This window comes from Thunnus maccoyii, chromosome 13 (assembly GCF_910596095.1).
Source record: "Thunnus maccoyii chromosome 13, fThuMac1.1, whole genome shotgun sequence".
In the NCBI taxonomy this organism is placed as follows: Eukaryota; Metazoa; Chordata; class Actinopteri; order Scombriformes; family Scombridae; genus Thunnus; species Thunnus maccoyii.
The window spans coordinates 22,260,015-22,282,313 of NC_056545.1; the positions used below are offsets into that span (position 1 = coordinate 22,260,015).

General features: G+C 38.9%; 4 protein-coding genes across 6 annotated transcripts; 2 read left to right on the forward strand and 2 right to left on the reverse strand.

Annotated features, from left to right (window-relative positions):
• Nucleotides 1–1,131: 1,131 nt before the first annotated feature.
• On the forward strand, nt 1,132–10,693 carry LOC121910630 (ras-related protein Rab-6A). 2 transcript variants are annotated; one of them, XM_042431884.1, is made up of 8 exons: nt 1,132–1,539; nt 3,546–3,604; nt 3,714–3,767; nt 4,404–4,509; nt 6,106–6,217; nt 7,102–7,195; nt 7,912–7,978; nt 9,133–10,693. In XM_042431884.1, exons 1-8 carry the CDS (start codon nt 1,470–1,472, stop codon nt 9,195–9,197), a joined length of 627 nt encoding a protein of 208 aa, XP_042287818.1. In that variant the 5' UTR covers nt 1,132–1,469; the 3' UTR covers nt 9,198–10,693. The 2 variants fall into 2 exon arrangements, with proteins under 2 accessions (XP_042287818.1, XP_042287817.1); XM_042431883.1 differs by lacking the exon at nt 7,102–7,195 and adding an exon at nt 6,559–6,652 and having other exon boundaries at nt 1,139–1,539.
• A 946-nt stretch (nt 10,694–11,639) lies between these two features.
• Nucleotides 11,640–14,721, forward strand: dnajb13 (DnaJ heat shock protein family (Hsp40) member B13). The gene is made up of 8 exons (XM_042431815.1): nt 11,640–11,833; nt 11,936–12,039; nt 12,467–12,628; nt 12,704–12,852; nt 13,047–13,160; nt 13,837–13,950; nt 14,064–14,140; nt 14,403–14,721. Exons 1-8 carry the CDS (start codon nt 11,766–11,768, stop codon nt 14,560–14,562), a joined length of 948 nt encoding a protein of 315 aa, XP_042287749.1. The 5' UTR covers nt 11,640–11,765; the 3' UTR covers nt 14,563–14,721.
• Nucleotides 14,722–14,762: 41 nt separating this feature from the next.
• ucp2 (uncoupling protein 2) lies at nt 14,763–18,618 on the reverse strand. The gene is made up of 6 exons (XM_042431816.1): nt 16,227–18,618; nt 15,800–16,016; nt 15,511–15,708; nt 15,313–15,414; nt 15,028–15,208; nt 14,763–14,877 (listed from the first exon to the last, which is right to left on the reverse strand). The coding sequence occupies exons 1-6, from the start codon at nt 16,350–16,352 to the stop codon at nt 14,763–14,765; spliced, it is 939 nt and encodes a 312-aa protein (XP_042287750.1). The 5' UTR covers nt 16,353–18,618.
• A 90-nt stretch (nt 18,619–18,708) lies between these two features.
• Nucleotides 18,709–21,757, reverse strand: LOC121910570 (mitochondrial uncoupling protein 2-like). Of its 2 annotated transcripts, none has more exons than XM_042431814.1 (8): nt 21,647–21,757; nt 21,238–21,370; nt 20,817–20,950; nt 20,498–20,699; nt 20,215–20,412; nt 20,002–20,103; nt 19,732–19,912; nt 18,709–19,626 (listed from the first exon to the last, which is right to left on the reverse strand). In XM_042431814.1, exons 3-8 carry the CDS (start codon nt 20,940–20,942, stop codon nt 19,512–19,514), a joined length of 924 nt encoding a protein of 307 aa, XP_042287748.1. In that variant the 5' UTR covers nt 20,943–20,950; nt 21,238–21,370; nt 21,647–21,757; the 3' UTR covers nt 18,709–19,511. The 2 variants fall into 2 exon arrangements, with proteins under 2 accessions (XP_042287748.1, XP_042287747.1); XM_042431813.1 differs by having other exon boundaries at nt 20,817–20,955.
• Nucleotides 21,758–22,299: the final 542 nt, after the last annotated feature.

The window sequence follows — 22,299 nt, forward strand, 5'->3', positions numbered from 1 at the left end:
AGGTCAAAAGCAATCAAATAAGAGCTGCAGTTGGTCCTGTAAACATTGCAATGTGACACCAATTTTAAAAAGTGTGTGATCTAATAGACCTAACAAGTTAGACTTCCACTTTCACATCTATGTACTGCTACCCATAAGTGTGATTTGATTTTGTTCACAAAGATAATTAATGCCAGTTGGCTAGATGTTGAAAGGTTGCAAACAAACAATTGGCAATAATATAGTGAATATAAAACTGTGCATGTGCATATTCGCAGCAATATCTCAAAATAGTTTGCCCTGAACTAGGAGAGGTGTGATTATTTCAACACAAGCAAAGTGGCTTAATTTTGTCCAGGGAGGGAGGGTGCTTCAACTCATGTTTTATGAAAAGAAACCTAACGTTCCTATCCGATATTAAGTGTTATATAGAAGTGTTATATAACTATTACTTTAACATTACTAGTATTATAATACACAGGTATTATATAAGAATACACGGACTAACTGTGCCTTGTGTGATCCCTTTCCCCCTCTTGTTTTAATAATTTTGAGGTGAATTTAATAAAGAAAGAAAGAAAGAAAGATAGATAGATAGATAGAAAGATAGATAGATAGATAGATAGATAGATAGATAGATAGATAGATAGATAGATAGATTATGTGATTGCAATAAACACATATTCATATCTATTGATATAACACAGTACAAATGTAAAAACACATGTCATTTATATAGGAATTAATTTCCCTTCACAGTTAACAGGAAAAATAAAGCAAACCATTTGTGGCTGTGTACTTTATGTTGTTATGTTGTTAATTCAATAAGAAATGTGATGCTCACAAATGTTATATTGTCATTTCAATATCAGTACAGGCCAGTGTCAGATGATACTATGGGGGACTACATACTCAGAATAACTCATTATTGAAATGATCATAAAGGTTGTATAGCAGGTAACGTTGGCAGCAAGGTGAGTCCGCCCTCTTTTGTCCATATAAAGATACACCAATGCTTCATAGGTTGTTTCTTGTAGTTTTCACTTTATTTAGCCTTCTGTTGTACAATATAAATCCGACTAATGAATGAATATGATATATCTTTAAGCTTTGCTCTGCCACGATGCGTTTTTTATCACACATGATGTGTTTGTCGCCACCAGTAGAAGGCAGCACGACGATCTGCCTGAGATGTAAACAGGGTTTCTGTCCGAAGAAGAAGAAGAAGAAGAAGAAGAAGTAGCTGTGGACATGTCAGAAAACTGACAGTAATGCTAACTGCTAACTTGGTCGCAGTAGTTCGTGAGTTATCAAAAAAGTGTCTGGGAGCTTAAAGGAGTGATTGTACAACACGAACCCTCGCCAGGCTCGTGTGGAGGGTTTGTAAAGCGGTAAAACCTCACGGATCCCCGGACCTTTGATAACTGACATCAGCTGGTTAGCTAGCGTTAGCTCCTGAAAAGTAACGTCGGAGCTTGTTTCATACAGTCATGTCTGCGGCCGGAGACTTCGGAAACCCTTTAAGAAAATTTAAATTGGTCTTTCTCGGGGAGCAGAGTGGTAAGTCTAACGCTACAATCAAATATTGTGCGTAATTATGATCTACAGGACATGCTGCTGATTAACCAATATAACGTTAGTCGTAGCTTGCTAACATTAGCGGCGTAACGTTAAACTTGGCAGACTGAAAGCATTACGACACAAACAAAAACTTGTTACTACCTGCTTGTCCACGCTGGCTTCATGAAAAGACAATTAACTTTCTTACTGATAAGTCTTGTTTGTGCAAACTGACCTGTGCGCTTGTTAACAAACTTCAATGGCGAGACAACACAACTTAAACAGAGGCTGTGTAGCTAACTTAGAAGAACATCACAAATGTTAAAGAAGTGATGACCATCGTGGATACTAACTACTTTTTATATAATAATAACAGTTGTATTTTGTCTTTACATTACTTCCAAAGCAGATGCTACAGTTACAAGCTGACAACAGGTGACATGCTGTGTTAAGAAGATAGCAGTCAATCTCGGTTTAAGCTCACAATTTATCTTGCAGTGATTTGTCAGATCAGTTCGTCTGTCCTGGGGGCTCCTCAGCAGAAAAATGAAGCATCCCAATTATCAAACCTGCCCGGTAGCATTCCTGCTCTCTCCCTGCTCATTTTCCCTCTTTTCTAGTCAAACTGAACACAGGGTGTACTTGTACTGGAAGAGAGAGAGAGGGAAGGGGAGGGGGCAAGTGTAGATCTATACTTAACAATCATGTAATTGTTATAAAAGGCAAAGGTGAGATGTTGGTAGTTAAGTAGTGAAGTAGTACTTCCACAGCTGTGTGTCTTAGTGTGCCAACGCAAAGCACACAGTGAAAGCTGAATTTGGAGTTTTATGTTGACTTTGGATGCACTAAACCAACTTTTTCTCTTCCTACTTCCATGATACCACTTCTGTCTTTATCCCAAATTCAAAATCTGGATACCTTACTGCATGTAGCTCATTGTGATCTTTTTGTGTGTGTGTTGAAATGAAGCCAGGCATTGCTGCAGTGCTGAATTGTTAGTGTGACTCAATTAATGAAACTTATAGCAGAAACAGTGAATTTTATGACATTAACAAAGAAACCGTGTGTATCAATTATATCTGATAATGTCTTATTTGCTTAATAAAGTCAATATCCGCACCAATACTGATCTGAGAGGGTTGGTTAATGCCTAGCCTAGAAACCGGATAAGAAAGTGTCGAAAAGGTTTGCCAGTAATTATTTTTCAACAGGTATTGTGTAATGTTACTCTCCACTCCCGGCAAGATAAGACAAGCAGGCCTTGAGTTAGTCAGACAGTCTGTGATCAGCTGTGGTTCCTTGTAAACAGCCATGTTGGCTTTGGTGACATCATCACTTGATGCACAATGTAACTGATAATGTAACTCGAGCTCAGCAAAACAGTCCGCAGTGAACTCTGTCTGGGTGCTAAAAGCACCCGTATGAGAGTCTCTCTATTTACTGATGTGCTAAAAGGGATGTTTTGCCAGTAAATATCAACAATGTTGAAATGACGTTACGGATTTTCACCAAAAATCCTCAAAGTTGGTCAGTTCAGGGCTTGACACACGGCTAAAACTTTTTATTTCCACCGCTAGGAAATAAATGGGGAGCCTGATTCACAATCCCAATCCTATTTGTCTCTCAACATTCCTCAACACTCCAACTGTTCGTCAGATGCTTTTATGATTGTGCACCACACCCTGTAATGGATAAAAACTTTCACAAGGGAGGGGGAGTTGCATGCTGTCAGCTTCAGTCCATTATGAGACTTCTTCATCTGCGGCTCATAGACTGCACACAACTTTGACGTTAATGTCGTTTCTTATTTATAACTCTGTATCTTGCAGAAGATAACGTTATTTATGAATGATGAATCAATAATTGAAATGACTGTGAGTTGCAGCCATACTCATTATAGCCACAAGTTTTTGTTTGTTTTTTTTTTTTTCAAGAAGAGCTGATTAACCTACAAAACTGAAGTGTTTAATGTTCTGTTTTTTTTTTTTGTTTGTTTGTTTTTTTAGTGGGAAAGACGTCGCTGATCACCAGGTTCATGTATGACAGCTTTGACAACACTTACCAAGTGAGACGAACACCTCCACCTGATCTGATCATCATCGATAATGTCCAAATTAAATGTTGATGGATTGAAGAACGTTATGCCTAATTAACAACTTGTTATCAATTTTCAGGCCACAATAGGAATCGATTTTCTGTCGAAAACCATGTACCTTGAAGACAGAACAGTAAGTTTTATGTTTTTAGTACAAGTGTTGAATCTGTCCTTTTGATTGTTGGTTGTTTTTGTCCAGATTCTCGTAGTGACTGTAAGGTTTTGGTGCAGGTATTTAAGGGCACACAGTTACTGATTTCTGACATAACTTTGCAGTGTTGTTTGTTTGTTTATGTTAAGAATTCAGTGTCAGGTGTGAGGTGCTTTACCCTCCTGGACCGTCTTCCTTTTCTCTGTTTGTTTCTTCCCTCAACAAAAGTTTTCTTCTTCTCTTTCCTACCCCTCCATCTATTCTCTTCACCCCTGTTTTGAAATTAAACACCTTACTTGATCAAGAGAGGAGGGTTGATGTCAAGTGAAGGGTGATTATTTATTTTTTTTCTCCCCAGGCGCAGACAGCTTGCTCTCTCTCTGGTGGTCATTCACTACCTGCATGCACTACGCTCTCTCTGTCTTGTCTCTCTCTCGTTTCCCCATTCGTCTGACTTGATTTAGTTTTCTTTCAATTTGCTTTTTTGTCACCATAACTTACCTCATTTCTGACCTGGGTTTTTCTTGTTTTATTTCCATCCCTTCTGTTTTTTTTTGTTTTTTTTTTCTTTTTGTGTTTTATTTCTCCTCCCATCCCCTTCTCCATCTTGCCTCACAGATCAGGTTGCAGCTGTGGGACACGGCAGGGCAGGAGCGATTTCGTAGCCTCATACCAAGTTACATCAGAGACTCTGCTGCTGCTGTCGTAGTTTACGACATCACAAGTAGGTGGATTATTTGTGCGCTCAGATGTCCTATAAACATGCCACATCTACCTCGTTCTCTGTTATGTGTAGTGTATTTTATTTTGTGTCAAATCCACTTACATGCTAGGAGCTTTTTCTTTCTTTTTTACTTTTTTTACTTTTACTTTTTTACTCATAATTATTTGTAATTTAATGATTATTGTAATTCCTAATCAGAATTGCTTAATGTTATTTTACAAGTCTTTTAATTGTATACTAGTATGTAATTTGCAGGTATTTAACAAAAGAAAAAACAGAAAAAGTGTTAATTTGGTTTAGTTGTAAGTGCTGATTCATTATATTTGGGTTCATACATAGTTGTTGATTTCCAAAAATTCTAAATAATTTAGACTCTTTACAATCCTTTAACTGACAGATAATACTTATTTTCAGGGTGTAGTTTCATGAGTCAAACTACATATTTAGTATATTGGGTTGTTTCTCAAAAACTCAACAACGAGCACATTTCGTGTATACTACACAACAGCTACTTTTAGGAAAGACTGTACTTCCTCAGACGACTGAGGAAGTATTGTGTCAAAAAACACCTGTTGGTCCACTTTTATTAAGCCATCGTAGAAATCATCCTCACATCATCTCTCACTGTTTGGTGTGACAGCTCAGCCAGTCACACAAAGAGGAAACTGGAGCATGTTGTCATGAAAGCCTCCAATGTAATTTGTTGTGTTTTTCCTCCAGTGAACTCACTGTATATAAAGCACACCTTCAACCGGGCAGCTAAAATAACCAGCGACCCCTCCCACCCAGCTTCTCCCCTCTGGACGGCACTACAAGTCCATAGTCACAACACTTAACACCCCTTGCTAGCCTCCTGTGCCATAAGATCTCATATACTGACCTGAATGCTCTGAATGCTCTGGACTGAACTCAGGCTGGATTTCGTGTACTGGTACATCAATCATTGTACTGTCTGTCTATTGGACTACTTGACATGCTGGGGAACTGAACTGTACATTTCATATATATTCACTGTACATACGTACATTCATGTGTTTCCTTTCTGTGTGTGTTGTTGTAATGGTTTATGGAACCTGTTTGCTTGTTTTGCTCTTGCATTTGCAAGGGAACTGAGCTACCGTTTTGTACCAAACAACATCTATTATTGAAAAAAACTAATATGCTAATATATTGTAACTACGTACTGAAAAGTTGTTTCTTTCTAAGAATTGTTAATCTAATTTATTTAGAGGTTTTGCAAATTAACAACCACATATGATCCCAAAGTGTGGGTACTTAGCAACTAAACCAACATTTTTTTTTCTGTTTTTTCTTATAATTTGTACCAAATTGCACCACCTTTTCTGTAAAATGTCCTAAAAATTAACATTTTAATACCTGCAAATTACTACTGAAAATTTCCAGGAAATTAGTATGAAATTAAGCAATCTGTAAAATAGAGCGTTACCCAGACTTGGGCCAAGATGTGGACGACTTGTACGCCCACTTCCTTATTGTCTCGTCCTGTCACAAACTCGCCTGTTTTCACAGATGAGCCTTTTCATCTCCTGAACACTGATGCTCTGTTTCCTGTTTCCCCCTTGGTCTCTCTCACAGATGTCAACTCCTTCCAGCAAACCACAAAATGGATTGATGATGTGAGAACGGAGAGAGGAAGTGATGTCATTATCATGTTGGTGGGAAACAAGACAGACCTTGCAGACAAAAGGTAATCTGTTCTTCCCTCCTCCTGCTTCTGTGCAAGTCAGCTCTCTCTATTGAGAGCATGCTAATGAAGTCATTGATCGCTGCTGCTGGCCTGTCAATACCGAGTGCCTCAGTCCTTCCTGAGGCAGCAATAGGTCAGAGCAAGTTATCTCTGCCCTTTCTGGATGTCAAAGCTGTGATTTCTTTTCATGCTAGATGCCCTCTCACATTATTTGAATATATCAATTATTTATTCCTTAATAGATCAAGCTGATAAGTAAATGAATGTGTAATATTTCTTCTGAAAGTAAAGTATGCACTGTCTTTCTCCCTGCATCTTTTTAACTCCTTTATCTACCACAGGCAAGTATCTATTGAAGAGGGTGAGCGGAAAGCCAAAGAACTAAATGTAATGTTTATTGAGACTAGTGCGAAAGCAGGCTACAACGTAAAGCAGGTAAGAGTGTGTGTGAGTCGTGCTCTGTAGTCCTGCTGCAGACGCTGCCGCCTGGGCTCCACGTCCAAAGGTCATCCACCAAATTCAGAGGTCAGATGCCAACAAAAGATATTTAAGATTAGTCCAAGATTCACTTCTTAAAGAGGCATTTAAAATGTCCCAGCACCTTAGATTCATTGTTCTTGTTCCGTCCAATCACAAAACCTTCTCTCCCTGTTGTGGAAATCAGCTGACGCTCTGAACGGCCTGAAGGTCAACTGGTCAACTTTTGGTCTTGAGCAAAGGTGGCAGCAACAGCAGGAAGGGGCACGGCTTGTTCTTCCACTTCGACATAATTACAGTCTGTATTTTTTTCCCCCCCTTTGTCTTCTTGTAAATGTCTGTGGTGGTATGTGCGTGTTCCCCTGGATGTTTGTGTGTTGTGCGCGCTGACTCGTGGCTCATCGCAGACAGATAACCACAGAGGAGGGAGAACAGAGAGCGAAAGACATGAATGTTCTGTTTATTGAGACAAGTGCAAAGACAGGCTACAATGTCAAACAGGTAGAGCGTGTGCACCTTTGTGTGTGTGTTCATAATGCTCATGCTCTCTTCTGATTGGCTTCTATTTCACACACGCATGCGTGCATAAAGATGTGCTTTGAACAATGGCTTCCTCTGGTCATAAATGAGGTGTGTCGATTTGTTTTTCAAGCTCTCTCCCACCTGCTATAAGTAATGATTTGTACTGGCCAACATTTGTTCTTAAAGCTCTAGAGGTGGGTCGGAGTTTGCAAACAAATACTTCTACACTCTACTGATTTAGCACAGTAACTGATTTTGTTGCTGTTAAATCTGCATGTAATCAAGTCTAGTTTCTACGTGATGCTTGTAACTTGCTTGTTTAATGGCGGGCGAGACATGTTGAGCATCATCGTACACACAACACTGTTTCTTTTAAATTCATGTGAATTCATCAGTCACTTTAATTCTCCAAGCTCCATCAATGGAAGGTCTCAGTAAGGCACAATTACATCCTCTTTTCAAGCCAAATTACCTTGCATTAGCTCAAACACATGCTGCTAAATCCGAATCAAATTAGGAAAAGCTCTGTTGGGCCTCTTCCTCTGTGCGAGCTTCAAGTGGACCTTATGCCAGATCATGTAATGGGTCTATGCAAGGCACGCTGGCTTGACGTAATCTTGTTTTTTGTTTTTTGTCATGCTTTGTGAGTATATTTCCTTGTCTGACAGAACACATCTGGTTTTCTTTCCCTCCAGCTTTTCCGTCGTGTGGCAGCCGCCCTCCCTGGCATGGACACTACGCAGGACAAGAGTAGAGAGGACAGTATCCTTTTTGTGTACATGTCAGTGTGTGACATGACAGGAAAGAGTCCGGAGGTCTCCTCGCTCTCTTCTGTTGTGTCATACGGATAGTCACCTGCCAGGAGGAAAGTCTAGTGTAGCACTGTGACAGCTCGCTATTGTTGTTTAACCCACGTGTCCTTTCAGATTTATGTTACCAGTTTAGCAAACCTAAAGAGGTCTTTTTCACAGGAAAAAATGTTCACATATAACGATAAGAAAGGTGCAAATATTAAAGTTAATGATGGCTGAATTCCATTTAGCTGCTTCAATTTCAGGGTCCTGGTATTGTGCATGCTGACACATTGTCACAGCTTACTGGACCACTTGAATATAACGGAGCCATTATTTATGTTATAAGCAACACCTGCTTTTCCTACTGTGACATGTCAGAATGCTCTGCTGTGAATAAGGCCTATACTTATTCAGGCCTATACATTATCCACAACCAAATGTAGCTGTTGTATAGAGTACATTGGAAACTTTTTTGGTTTTTTTGCTAACTTGGAAAAAAGGTTTTTATATAAAAACATGTTGGCATTTCCATAACTTAAGTGTCAAAAAAGTATTTTTGTTTATTATTGGTACAAAAACTATGGTATCTGGTACTAATATCAAACATTTTCAAACAATACTCAAACTAACGATGGTGTTCACAGCAATCAATCAATAGTCAAGCTAGCAGTCACTGATATTAAAACAAATCCACATTATTATCACAGTTCTGATGAAAGTCTGTTAAATAGTGTGGCCTAAAAGTTGTAAATCACTGTGTATATCCACAAGAAAAAGATTTTCTGTGGTAAGTTAAAAATTTAAGGTTTACTATTTTTACAGCTTGTACAAATAACTCCATGTGGCTTTAAATATCACATGAAAGATGAGCTCACAAGGGCTGTTTACAAGTATATTAAAAAGGAGCATTAAATTCGCATTGACATTATCATTTAATGCTGAGCTATGTCACATCTCAAAGCAGACAACAAATGTGAGCAAATTTTTCTACGGGTTTTATGTCTAATAACTTTAAAGAAGAGTTGTCTAGTTTTGTTGATTTTCATGGTTCTAACAACCTCTTGTGTATTTCAGTTACATTTTTCCTGTTCTGTGATGTTCCTTAACTCCTCCACCCTTCAGTGATTGACATTAAACTGGAGAAGCCACCAGAGCAACCTGTCAGTGAAGGAGGCTGTGCCTGCTAATGCTGGCCTGTGTCACTAAATAATTTCTCTTACTGGCTTTTTCTCAACCCCAGTCGTTTTTCTGTATCCGTACCCTTCACTACACCCGCCTCTTTCAGCAGCCTGAAAGAGAACACTACATCCGTTATCTTCGCCATTGTGGAAACCTGCTCTCTCATCGGGTTGCTCTGAAAGTCATAAATCATTTAAATTGAATATTTGTACTGTAAAACACGTACATTGAAACAGTATTCAGAGCTGGAAGCTTAGCTCATCTTTACTGAGCTCCTCCTCCATAGTTTGCATCTAAAGATGACTTTTTGAACCAAACTGAAAGAAAGAAATGTGTGTGTAAGACATCAAGTCAAAGTATGTGTTAAAGAGTGAGAATATTCTTTATAAAGTTATATATTGCTTTAAGCCTAACAAGCGCAATGTGGATGTTTTTGTGCATTTGTCAGTTAACAAAATGTGTGCAGTTGAAATTGATTGGCAAGGATTCATTAATGAATTATGTTAACAAACTTTTTTTTTTTTTTTTTTAACGGTCTGGAATGATATGTGGGAAAGGCTGCAAAGTTGTGTTGAAGTAAACTAATAAATTTGGGAGATGTCAGTGTTGACACTCGTACTGTAAACCCACAATTGAGCAGAAGTTGGAAGTGGCAGCCATGTCAGATCCATACCAGCAAACTACACCGTTCTCCCAACATATACCAGCATGATGTCCGCCACATGGTCTCAGAACCAGCACAAACACATGACACCTACTACAAGGGCAACACTACACCACCCACATACCGTCCTTCCTCTCTTCCCACACTTGTCCCTTGAGATGGGTTATTTTTACTTTGGCTTCCGTTTTCTATTACCTTTTTATTTGGATAGATCTTTTTTTTCTTTTCTTTTTCTCAAGAGTACAACATAGATTAAAACTATTTCTTTAATGATAGTGTTTGAGGAGGATTTTCTCATATATTAAGATTCAGAATCATAAAAACCAACCATAAACATTAGAGATGGAGATACAGTATATGCCTTTTGGAGTTATATTGTAGAGGGCTTCCTTGGCTTTGGGTCTATCTAGTTAAGTTTGGTATGACGTTTTATGAACACACGTTTTCTTTTGCTTGTTTTTATTTTTTGGCATTGATCTTTTGTTAGTGATTATTCTACATGTGTATTTAATCCACAATGACTTGTAATATTTATTTCTATTGGATTCATATTTCTTTTTTTATGGCTGTTAATATCTTAACTTTTTGGTATGATTCCTGAATCACTAAATAAAATATGCATTCATCTAGACCATCTTTAACAGAATCGGTGGGGAGCGTGTGCTGTTCCCTCTGCCACCTCTAAATGATAATTTGATCATACTGATTATACCGTGCAATTTTTTTTGTTTTGTGTGAAATTATGAAAGAGAGTCTGATTTGTATGGCATAGTAGTCCTTAACGTTTCTGTCTGGAATGGTTTTAAATGAGAAAATAAAATAGAATACACTTGTCACTGCTGCAGGAGTTCATCAGTGTCTCATTTATAGCTTTAACAGTAGTTTATCAATGTTAATTGTACATCAAAGATTTGCAAAAGTATTGCATAGTTGTTGATCTGTTTCTGTCAAGTCTTATGTTAAGTCAGTCAGTGGAAACCATGTGTGAAGCACAGGATCAGATCTACACTACCAGTGACTGTACCATGAAGAGGAAGGCCATTCCAGCCATTAGCCATGCCTGATGGTCTGCTATGGTCTGTTGTGGCACAAGTCTTCATGGGAACTTATTTTATTAAGGGAGACACTACTGCAATCATAGCAACCTGTAGGCTAACGATTAGCAAGGCCAGATTGCAAAGTGGACAACTGCCCAGACTTTAAGGGCCTAAAAGTCCCAGGTTCACTGTGTCAGTAGTTGCATATAATTGATTAATTGTTAAATGTCTTTTAGAGGAGAACTGTTTCAAAACAGTAGTTCTTAGGCTGTTCTTATTGTAATTGATATTCTGCTTACATGGTGCATATTCCGAAATAAAAGGCTTTAAGAAAGGCTTTAAAACCTAAAGCCTGCAATAACAATATTTTTCCCTGGGGCCCATCAGACAGGTTCATTGTAACTTACAATAGCCAGTAATATGACACCAATGAATTAGCTTTCTGTATTTTTGTCAAACATGAGCGAAACAGCTATGTATTTTCAGCTAAGTATTGTCAGGTTTTCTCTTTACCATTGAACGGTATGCGGTTTTTTCCTAGGATGGCGAAGTCATGACCCGACCCTACCCTGTCTTTGATTGGTTTACCCTGATATTCTTACCCTAATCCTAACCAATCATACTCCTCATGCCTAAACCTAACCAACCCAACCAACGAAGGTAACGAGTCCTAGCCAATCAGAGGCAGAGTAGGGCGGTCATGACTTTGCCATCCTAGGGGGAAAAAAGGCGAACGGCACTGTTGCAAATCCCGCGAGAGTCTCCTAAATAGCCGTTTCCCTGGAAACCAAGTTAAACAACTGCTGCTGGAGCGGACTGAAACACTGAACTGTCTTTTGATTTTTAAAGTTAAATCTGAAGCATTTAATCTTAAAATGGGCAGCGATTACTACGAGACGCTAGAAGTAAACAAAAATGCAACAGACGCAGATATCAAAAAGGCGTAAGTCAAGTCATTTGATAGAAACATGCAGCCACGCAGAGGCAGTTTTACCAGACGTTTTGTGTTTACAATTATCACAGTTTTCCTCTTCTATCGTCCTAGATATCGACGTCTTGCACTGAAGTTTCACCCGAGCAGCAACAGAGAAGCTGGAGCCACCGAGAAATTCAGTCAGCTGGGTGAAGCCTACGATGTCCTGAGCGACCGTGAGTTGAATAGTAGAAGTTTGTTTGAATGGTGGATCACATTATTGGTGCAACCCATAACAAATGTAAATGAAATGTATCATTCCATAAGTATATCCACCTAAAATACCATTATTTTACCAATAGCAGTCTTTTATTTTTTGTACAGTATTTTTTTTTACTAGAAATGTGCAAAGTAATTTTTGCCCTAATGTTTGTATCCTTTGTGTGTTTTGTCCTGATATGATTTGTGCTATATGCCAATGCAAAAATATAAATATCTATTACATATGAACTGAATCATCAATAAGGATTTCTGAATCTCAAAACAAATAGTTTCTTGCATCTTATTTCTTAAGGACAGTAATCACAGCAACTTTTACCCAATCATATTTACAGTATGTCTGAGTGTGTAATCTATAACATTTATCTATTTTCTTTGTGACAGCTCGCAAAAAGGCAACCTATGACAAGTTTGGAGTGGAGGGTCTAAAAGGTGGTATCCCACCTGAGTTTGGCAGCGGCGGGGCCTGGTCATCTAAATATGTCTACCATGGTAATCCAGACAAAACATTCAGGCAGTTTTTCGGAGGCGACAACCCATTTGCAGGTGAGAGAAACAAAGACTAATATACTTCTTTCAGATTTCATATGATTTACACTGATATTAATTTGTTTTTTACAGACTTCTATACAAATGATGCACCAGTCCAGTTCGGTGGCCTGCAACCAGGAGTGGTGAAGGTCCAGGATTCCCCAATAGAGAGAGACCTTCATTTGTCCCTGGATGATCTCTTCCATGGATGCACGAAAAAAATTAAGATCTCTCGTAGGGTAAGAGCTACTGTGTTAAGTAAGTATCTTTTCTCATCCCACAGCCTTTGAGTGGTCAAATCATTCATACTTCAAATTACTTAACATTAAAAAAAACAGTTAGATTTGACTAATCAACAATCAATCACAACAAGGCCTAAAGAAACACACTGAAAAAAATATGTGTATTTATTTTTGCCTTATTTGTTTAATAGGTTATGAATGAGGATGGATTCACATCCAGTATAAGAGACAAGATATTGTCTATAGATGTAAAACCTGGATGGAAAGAAGGCACAAGAATCATTTTCTCCAAAGAGGGAGATCAGGTAAGAGAGTTATACAACCATTGTCCATTGTCAAGAATTATGAATCATAAGGGAATAATTAATTTTCTTTATACTAAAAGTTCATCTTTTTTCAGCAAGTCAGCGTTTAAATGCATTATTTTGTATTAGATTTTTCATTTTCACTCCTTGTGTCATATTCTGATAATATATTATGAATGTGAAGTGTTTGAGATTTTATAAACATAACTGCAGACGTGCTAAGGCTCCTGACTACAGATAGCCTGGATAATTTTTAATCAAATAAAATTAATAGAAAATAGGAATAGCTAAGTAAATATTTGGAAATTTTCCAATTTAATTTAATCATTCAGTTTTTGAGCATCATACTGGATCTGCTTCATTGCCACCACTAGATGGCCTCAGCAGATCTCTCTCAAAGTAGATCTCTTTCAAGCTGCTCACAACTCTACTATATATGAAAAATGAACACTTAGTTACTGTTCTTGGTGCAGAAATGCATAAAACTAAAGCTGATGTACAGTCTGCGTATATTTTTTATAATGAAAAACCTACAGGGCACATACATTTTATTTATCTAACTTGAGTCTTTAAAATGATCAACCTTTTACCAAAATACCAATATTTTACCAATAAGCCATTTTTAGGGAAAGAGCCTGACTACCTGGTAATCATATTGCTACATTTCACCTTTTAGGGACCAAACAGTATCCCTGCAGATATTGTGTTCATAGTGCGACAGAAGAGTCATCATCTGTTCGTAAGACAACACAATGACCTGATCTACAAGACCCAGATCTCTCTGGAAATGGTGAGTCATGTTGAGAGCCAGAATAATGGGTTTAATTATTAGTCACACATAGAAACCGATTGGGTTCAAGTACAATAAAGACTCAAGCAGCGTGTTGATGCCCTTTCCCACAGGCCTTGATTGGGTTCTCTGTGGATGTGGAGACACTAGATGGCAGGCTACTCAATATTCCCATCAATGACATTGTGCAGTAAGTGTTTCCTTATACTGGGGACAAAATAACATTTATGTAAAATACTGTTTATTTGACATTAATCACAGATATTCTGATTTAAACATTCATATCAGAACAGAGAAAGATGATCATGAGGAATTCAAGCACTTTACATAAACTGTACACTTACACAAGAGTATTTCTAGAGCGAAAATAAGGATAATATGTTTTGGGTTTGTGCATCATCTGCATCAATTAACCTTTTCCTGTCTCTGATTTGTTTCTTATAACCCATCAGCCCTGCATACAAAAAAGTGGTGACTGGAGAGGGAATGCCGCTGTCCCAGGATTCTTCACAGAGAGGAAACCTCATCATCACTTTTGACATCCAGTTTCCTGAGAAGCTCTCCGCTGAGAGGAAGTATCTGATCAAACAAGCTCTAGCGTTTAAAGATTGATCACATTTTTAATAAATGTGTTGCCGTCATAGGACTATAAAGACAAATGTGGTTACATATCTGTCATTATCGGTGTAAACACAATTTATATAACTTTGACACTATTTGTTGAAATATACACTATGAGGCAACCAGAAGTAAAGACACTTGTAAACAAGACAACTGTGGTACAACATCAGCCCTCTGTCAGATGATAATGATTACAGGATAGTTGTGCGGTTGTGATTCGCCATCATCATGGCCCGTTTCAGCTGCTCGTATGTCACAAACATCACCACATTCCAGGAGCCCAGACGTAAGAACGACGGCATGAACCTGAAGAGCACAAACACAGAAAAACAGCACGATTTTTTGCAATCCATTCAAAATAACAGCAGTCATTTTGTTTACACACATTAGCTCTCCTTCCCCTCCTCTATAAATATTTCATTTATAACCTCATTAAATGTCTCAGTTAATGCTTACCCCTTATAAAAGGCAAATGGTCCCTCTTTGGTCATCATGGCAACAGCACAGTTGAGGACGCTGCTGTACTGGCCGAGGGCCGAGTTCATGTATCTTGTCTTGACCACGTCGACTGGAGAGGCAATCACTGTTGTGCATAACCCTGCACCGAAGGCTGATACAAAGTGGCAGGGCAGATTGTCTGTGGAGTAAAGGCGTTTGAGTTGAGATACTGCTCCAAAGTGAGAGACAGTGTAGCTATATATCAAGCCTCTGGATCTTGTTGTACTGAAGCCATTGTTTTACCTGTCAGGGGAGTGGACTTAAGAAGTGTATCCTTGATGAAGTCATATGTCACCAGTTCAGTGCAGTTAACAATTGCATTACGTGCAATGTTTGGACCTGTACCTGCATGACAGTGATATAAGTACATAAACATATTTACTATAAGAAATTAAAAGGATATGCTTCAAGAGATGCATATTCGTGTTAAACTCAAACTACCTCTCCACAGGCCATGAATGCCCTCTTCCTTAGCAATGGTCTTGTAAGCCTCAATGGTGCTACAATAGCGTCTGGCGTGCCCAGGAGACCTCGCCTGGGCCTGGAAGCGGACTTTCACCACATCTGTAGGCTGAGCAAAAGCAACCGCCATGGCACCAGTGGTACATCCAGCAAGCAGCCGACTGCCGATACCTACATCTGAACAAAAGAGGAGAGAGATGTCAGACCTCATAGGTGCAGCTAGATAAACAACTAGATAAACAATTAGGATACATTCATAGAGACTCACGATCAGAGCCTTTGGTGTAGAACTGTTTTACAGAGTCGTAGAGACCGATGCGGACAGAGGCAAAGCTCATCTGCCTCTGGAGTCCTGCCACCAGTCCACTGTAAAGGCTTCTGGGCCCTTCTGTACGCACCATGGTGGTGATGGTGCCAAACACTCCACGATATTTCACTGTAGACCCTCTGTCTGCAGCTGCAGAGCCCACAGCCTCCCCTTGGATCTGTGTGGGTTAAAATAATGTAATGGAGATCAGTTAAGGATAAGAAAGTGATACATAACATGTTTTAAAGATACACGTTTGTTTAATGAATATGAAATGCATGTTATGAATATTTCACATGCAGTATATTTGAATATGTGCACATACAGTATCAGAAGTTGTTGATGGGAAATAATTTTTAATATCTGAATCTGCAAAGAGCTTGGATACCTGCAGCCGCACTTTGGCTGTGTCCAGAGGAAAAGTGAGCAGGTCAGCAAAGCATGCTGCAGTTCCTGCTCCTACAAACTTCACAGCTGCTGATGGAGGCACATCTGCAGGTCCAAATCCAACCATTTTCCAGAATTATTTTAAGTAATATAAAAACTGAAGAGTGTAGCCTATTAACAGGACAAGAAGCTCCTCAAAAATCTGAAAAAGATAGACCCCAAAACACATTCCATAAAATTTATGTAATGTGAAATGGCATCTCTGCAAAGTCAGCACACAAGAATCATAACCTGCAAGGCAGGAGAACATAGTTTATTCTATGGATCTGCTTTTTTTTTACTTGATCCTAACTAGTGATGTTAGTGATGCTAAATGAAAGGCAGCTGTTCAGTACATTCTGTGCAGACAGGGAAGGGCTGCCAGACCTCACAGTCACATGAATGAAAAAAATCTGAACATTGATTATTCATTCTCACCTTTATTGGAGGAGTTTAGGACCAAAAACATTCAAGATCAGGATTCTCTAAAGGCGTCCCTCTGGCTGAATATTGTCCCAGCTGTAAATTGGTTTCCTTTTTTTTCCATAGAAAATGTTTCAAAAATGAGCCTTAAAATCATGCTCCAAATCCTGAAAAAGAGAGAAACACGGTCAAAAACAACACTACAGTCGAACAGTATCGACAATAATAAAAACATCCAAAGAAACGTAATTACAAAGAGTTTGGTTGAACCGTGATTTGATGTGTAGAAGTTGAGATGCCTGGTAAAATGCCTCTGGAAGTGACAATAGCCAAATGAACCAGTGAGAGGAAAGGATACAGTAGTGTGTGGAAGAGCAGCCTCTTTAAATACTGCCATGACGTTGTTACATCATGGCATGGCATGTGTTGCTAGTGGGGCCCCACCTCCACTATATCTATAAGGGTTGTCAACTGGTCTGATGGGCAGAACATTATAAACCTGCTTGTGTGTTTGCAATTTTTTAATGAAGAAATTGTAGAACATGATGTGTTATCTTGACTTAGTAATCAAGCCCCCTCCCTCTTTTGTCCTCAAGATTTACAACAATGTCAGAACAGACATAAAAAACAGCATTGTCATAGAATATACTGTCTACTGAGAGTGGACTAAATGTTCCATTACAAAACTATATTATCTAGTTTGCTGAAACTCTACTTATCTTCCTATATGGTACAGATAGCACAGACTTGAGCAAATGCTGAGTCATGCTGAAAATACAAGAACACCGTACACCCCACGTGAAATTAGATCCGTATGTTCAGACCCATTAACATCCCCCTGCTGGTTTTTGTTCAAAACGATGTGTTCTCACAACATGTTGTTCCTGTGCTCACTGATGGGGTGCTAGTTTGAAAATTACTGTTAATGAAGTCTCTGTACAGCTAACAAAAACAGATAAGTTTTCGGGATAAATTCACAAACAGTATTATATATATATATCTGAACAGTAGTGTGTTTCCTTGATGGGGTTCTGTAAAGCAATTATTAGTTAAAGGATGGTGTATTTGTTGAGTCATATATACATAGAATATCAAAACATGGAATGTAAGCTGCAAAGTTATGAGTGAGCTCTTGGGTACATGTTGGCCTACATGCAGTATCTGTATGATGGCCTGTGTAATGCCTGTGTCACGGTTTATCTGACTGACCCAAGTGTGAAACTGCAGCATCAGGAGCAGGTGATTCTGGAAATATTCCAGGCCTGGGGAAGGCCTTCTAAACAAAACTATATTTATTCAGAGGCCCAATGCAAGAGGAGAACTCTACTTTCTTTCAGTCAGAAGCTCATTTCACAGCTCTGCTCTCAGGCTACTGTTTGCTGAGGTGTTTGGATGTGTGGGATTTTTGCTTGACAAATGCACATTTTACAATCATATCTTGCTGTCCACTGTATTTCCAAAATCAAAAGGTCAGAAAAATTATATTTTTCAAAAAATATGAATATGAAATATGAATAGAAAGCGTTTACTCGTTGGGGACAAACTGGGTTCACCATCTTACCTTAATCATCAAATTATAAGATGTGAAATAAATCCTGTCACATTTGCCCCAAACACTTTAAGATGGTATATATACACAATTAATTTCTGCCAAGTAAACTTAATACTACACCTTATAAAAAACTACTCTCCAGAGACTGAAAATTTTCATTTCTAAACAAACAACAGTAGCCATTGCCCTCAGGACGAAGCACTCATATCAGGCTGAGGATACACACACATAACACTGAGATGAGATTTGTTGACAATAACAAAAATGTAATCGCCAGACTTATCCTTTAAACACTGAGCATGTCCCAACAACCAAGGTGTTCAACTTGCTGTAAACAGCTAATTTATTGCTCCACTTCAGTAACTCTCTGATCTTTTGATTCTTTTCAGTCACACTATATAAACTGTAGGTTGGTTGATGTAACATGTTCTATCAAAGGTACAGCAAGATTCAATAATGGACAAATATAAAGAATTGTTGCAGTCATTCATTTTGGCATTTATTTATCATTATGTACAGCATATTTACAAGTTATCGACCAGCAATAAATCATACTATTTACATACACAGACACATGTTATCCTATAAACTTCTGGCCATATGCACCACAAACACTGGTAAACTAAATTGCAAATTGTAAACAGTCTACAATAAAATGGTCACTATTTAAGCCTGTGTTGCCAGACTCAATCTGTCCACTGCTTTCATGGAAACATACCCTAAATAACAAATAACATTATGCTATCACATTATCCATACAGTCCAGTTCAGTCTTGTAAACATGAACATCCATCTTCAAAGCTCAGAGCCAGCTGATCAAGATTTTTGATATACATATGTGAATAAGCAATAAAGCATGACTTTCTGGAATTACCCTTTCACCTCCATTTCACATCCATCATTTAAGCCTGAAGGAGCATTTCTTTATAGAAGTGCACAACATTAGAGAGTTTAAAATGCCCCTTTACACTTGAATACTCCTGCCAGCATTGTAACAATACCAACAGAGTCAATGTACATTTAGGAATCAGTAGACAAACTCCCGTCACGATGAAGAGTCTTTGTAAATAACATGTGAGCTCTCTCCACCTCTGAGCTGCTATACTGATAGTGTGACCAAAGGCCTCTCAAACCTTTTGAAGCTCTCCTTTGGGCCTCCACTTGCGGGTGTCATATTCCAACCTATAAAAGCATGGGTCATCACTGGTCATCACTGCACCATAGTGAAGGCTATTTTCTTGTGTCTGTGCATTTCTGTCTGAAAAGCTGCGGTCAAAATGGCGACTCCCAGTACTGTGTTGCCCTGGTCATACCCCGTTTGATTTGTTCGTATGTCACAAACATCACAATGTTCCAGGAGCCCAGTCGCAGGAAAGAGGGCATGAACCTAAAGCAGAAAAATGATATAAATTTAAAGAAGGGTCCCAAACAAGTTATTTTATTTGGTATTTGTTTGGTTCACTGTCATGTGGCTAACAAGACATGTGTTTACCCTTTATAGAAGGCTGTGGGTCCTTCATGCCTCAGCATGTTGAGTGCACAGTTGATAGCGCTGTTGTACTGGCCAGAATGTGAATTCATGTACCGTGTTTTGACTACATCCACAGGGGAAGCCACAATTGTTGTGCAGAAGCCTGCACTAAAGGCAGCAGTGAAGTGGCACGGCAGGTTGTCTGGAGGGGAACAGAAGCAACGTCACATCCTTCTACAATAATTCATATTTTGGAATCTCTGCAATCATTTGTTTGCTTTTAAACCTCACCTGTCATTATGTCATACTTCAAGATGACTTCTTTGATCAAGTCATAGGTCACCAGCTCTGCACAGTTTACAATGGCATTACGGGTGATGTTGGGCATGCAACCTGGAAGAAAAGCAACAAGGGGAGAGGATGGTTACTTCAAAACCAGGGGAGGGATTTTTTATGATAAGTGATAAAATGTATGTAAATATTTGAAGTAAAAATGGCAAGCACCTTTCCAAAGGCCCCGTACCCCTTCATCTCGGGCAATTGTCTTGTAGGCATCCAAGGTGCCGTTGTATCTCCTCACACCATCAGCCAGTCGTACCTGGGCTTGGAAACGTACCTTCACCACATCTGTTGGTTGTGCAAAAGCCACAGCCATGGCTCCAGTTGTACAACCTGCCATGAGCCGAGTAACAATCCCAGCACCTGTGCAACATGTATATTTGTCACAATGAGGAAGTTGGAGAGAAACCACGTTGTTCATGTAAGACAATGAGGTTATGCAACTCACTATCAGTGCCTCGAGTGTAGAATTGCTTCATAGAGTCATAAAGTCCAATTCGGACAGAGGCAAAGCTCATCTGTCTCTGGAGTCCTGCCACCAGTCCATTGTAAAGACTCCGGGGCCCCTCTGTGCGCACCATAGTGGCAATGGTGCCAAACACTCCACGATACTTCTTTGCACTCGCCCCTTTCTCAGCCTCTCCCTGAATCTGGGCAACAAGATGATATTCAAAGATTCTTAGCAGCAGGTTAAAAAAAGGCTGAAGACTAAAATCGGATTTGAAAGATAAAATGTGCCAAGTCTTCTAAAACAATGCGCATCTAACCTGTAGTCTAACTTTGGCAGTGTCCAGTGGAAAAGTGACGAGGTCAGCAATGCAAGCTGCGGTGCCCGCTCCGAAGAACTTAACTGCTGCGGAGGGCACCAAGTCTTTGGGTTTCATGCCAGCCATTGCTACACCTGAGCTGATGACACAAATGGAAAAGTCTGCACTTAATGCTCTTTGCCCAGGACTGCTGTGCACCATATATAGCACCACACACACCAAAGAAGACCATTACTCAACTCAACAAGACAAACACTCAAAATATAACTTCAAATTTTATTTTTCCATGATGACACTTAAGCATTTTTGTTTGAACTGATTATAACATCCAACTGTGGTCAAACCTAAGTGTATAAGTAGTGTTGAGTGTACTAGATGTATTAATAACATTTGTGGTGCTCATACTGAACATTCAGCATACCTGCAAGAGAGGATTTAAAAAGAGCTTCAAGTTTTCTCGGGAAGCAAACTATTCTTTGTAAGTAGTTCTGCTGTGGGAATGTCTTGGGCCATAAACTGTGTTCGAAGTGAGCCAGCCAGCACAACACCTCTCCCTGAAAAAAACAAGCATTTATCATTTACTTGTGATCCAAAAAGAATCTGTATTATAGGTTTCATGTATTTCATAGTGGTTTTATTTGTATAATGGCTGACTGATATATTACACTTGAATGAAAAGGTACAAGAAACAATCATCAAAACATTTTAAATATTTTAAACATTTAGATATTTATTGTTAATATTTTAATCAACTACTTCAATATAAAATAACATAGTTTGAGTCTAAAACACATGAAAAAACACACTTTTGTTTTGATGTAAAAGTTTACCTAAATGTTCTCCAGGAAAGTTATAATCCAGGACAGTGAAGAGTATTTACAATCCTTTAAGTCATCCCGTTAGTGTCCTCGTCTCATGCTGTGTGCTCACTGCGCTACTGTTGAAGTGGCTCCTAAATTTATAGGCACCTTTTGCACATGACTACAGTGTAGGCTGACAAGTTTTACACACCTGTCATGTGAACCTCATCATGTTTACCAGAGTCTGTGAGACACAGACGGACATTTGAGCCCTTGTTGATGTGCGCCTATCAGTGTCCTTATGGCAGCCTGGTGTGCACTCATGTAAACATTTTGAATATTTTCTTGTCATTTTAAAGTTATTTTAACTTACACTTATTTGCTCAGATTATCATAAATATATTTATGTCAAGGTTAAATCTTAACGTTTTGAGTTCACATAAAAATTCATATTTAACCGGCTCATATTTCTACACTGACTTCCAGGAGCATGCCTCATGTTTCTAGTGGTTGATACTGTGTCCACAGCCAATCAGAGTGAGAGGCCTGTCTGGATTCCAGGGGTGTTTTCATGGGGCATTGGCTGTGGTGAATAACATTTGCTCTATATCCGTTTTTCAATGTTAGCGCCCCACAACAAAATGCAAAACTAGTTCAGGAGTTTTAGGAATTCCCTCACACCC

Excerpts from the sequence above, each read along its gene's own strand:
- LOC121910630 (XM_042431884.1), top strand. The coding sequence starts at position 1,470 with ATGTCTGCGGCCGGAGACTTCGGAAACCCTTTAAGAAAATTTAAATTG. Across the intron at positions 6,218-7,101 it reads ACAGACCTTGCAGACAAAAG|ACAGATAACCACAGAGGAGG; the intron begins GTAATCTGTTCT and ends GGCTCATCGCAG. Across the intron at positions 7,979-9,132 it reads GGACAAGAGTAGAGAGGACA|TGATTGACATTAAACTGGAG; the intron begins GTATCCTTTTTG and ends TCCACCCTTCAG.
- dnajb13 (XM_042431815.1), top strand. The coding sequence starts at position 11,766 with ATGGGCAGCGATTACTACGAGACGCTAGAAGTAAACAAAAATGCAACA. Across the intron at positions 13,951-14,063 it reads CCCAGATCTCTCTGGAAATG|GCCTTGATTGGGTTCTCTGT; the intron begins GTGAGTCATGTT and ends CCTTTCCCACAG. Across the intron at positions 14,141-14,402 it reads CCCATCAATGACATTGTGCA|CCCTGCATACAAAAAAGTGG; the intron begins GTAAGTGTTTCC and ends ATAACCCATCAG.
- ucp2 (XM_042431816.1), bottom strand. The coding sequence starts at position 16,352 with ATGGTTGGATTTGGACCTGCAGATGTGCCTCCATCAGCAGCTGTGAAG. Across the intron at positions 15,709-15,799 it reads CTACACCAAAGGCTCTGATC|ATGTAGGTATCGGCAGTCGG; the intron begins GTGAGTCTCTAT and ends TCTTTTGTTCAG. Across the intron at positions 15,415-15,510 it reads CATTCATGGCCTGTGGAGAG|GTACAGGTCCAAACATTGCA; the intron begins GTAGTTTGAGTT and ends ACTGTCATGCAG.
- LOC121910570 (XM_042431814.1), bottom strand. The coding sequence starts at position 20,942 with ATGGCTGGCATGAAACCCAAAGACTTGGTGCCCTCCGCAGCAGTTAAG. Across the intron at positions 19,913-20,001 it reads GAAGTATGACATAATGACAG|ACAACCTGCCGTGCCACTTC; the intron begins GTGAGGTTTAAA and ends GTTCCCCTCCAG. Across the intron at positions 19,627-19,731 it reads CCCACAGCCTTCTATAAAGG|GTTCATGCCCTCTTTCCTGC; the intron begins GTAAACACATGT and ends TTTCTGCTTTAG.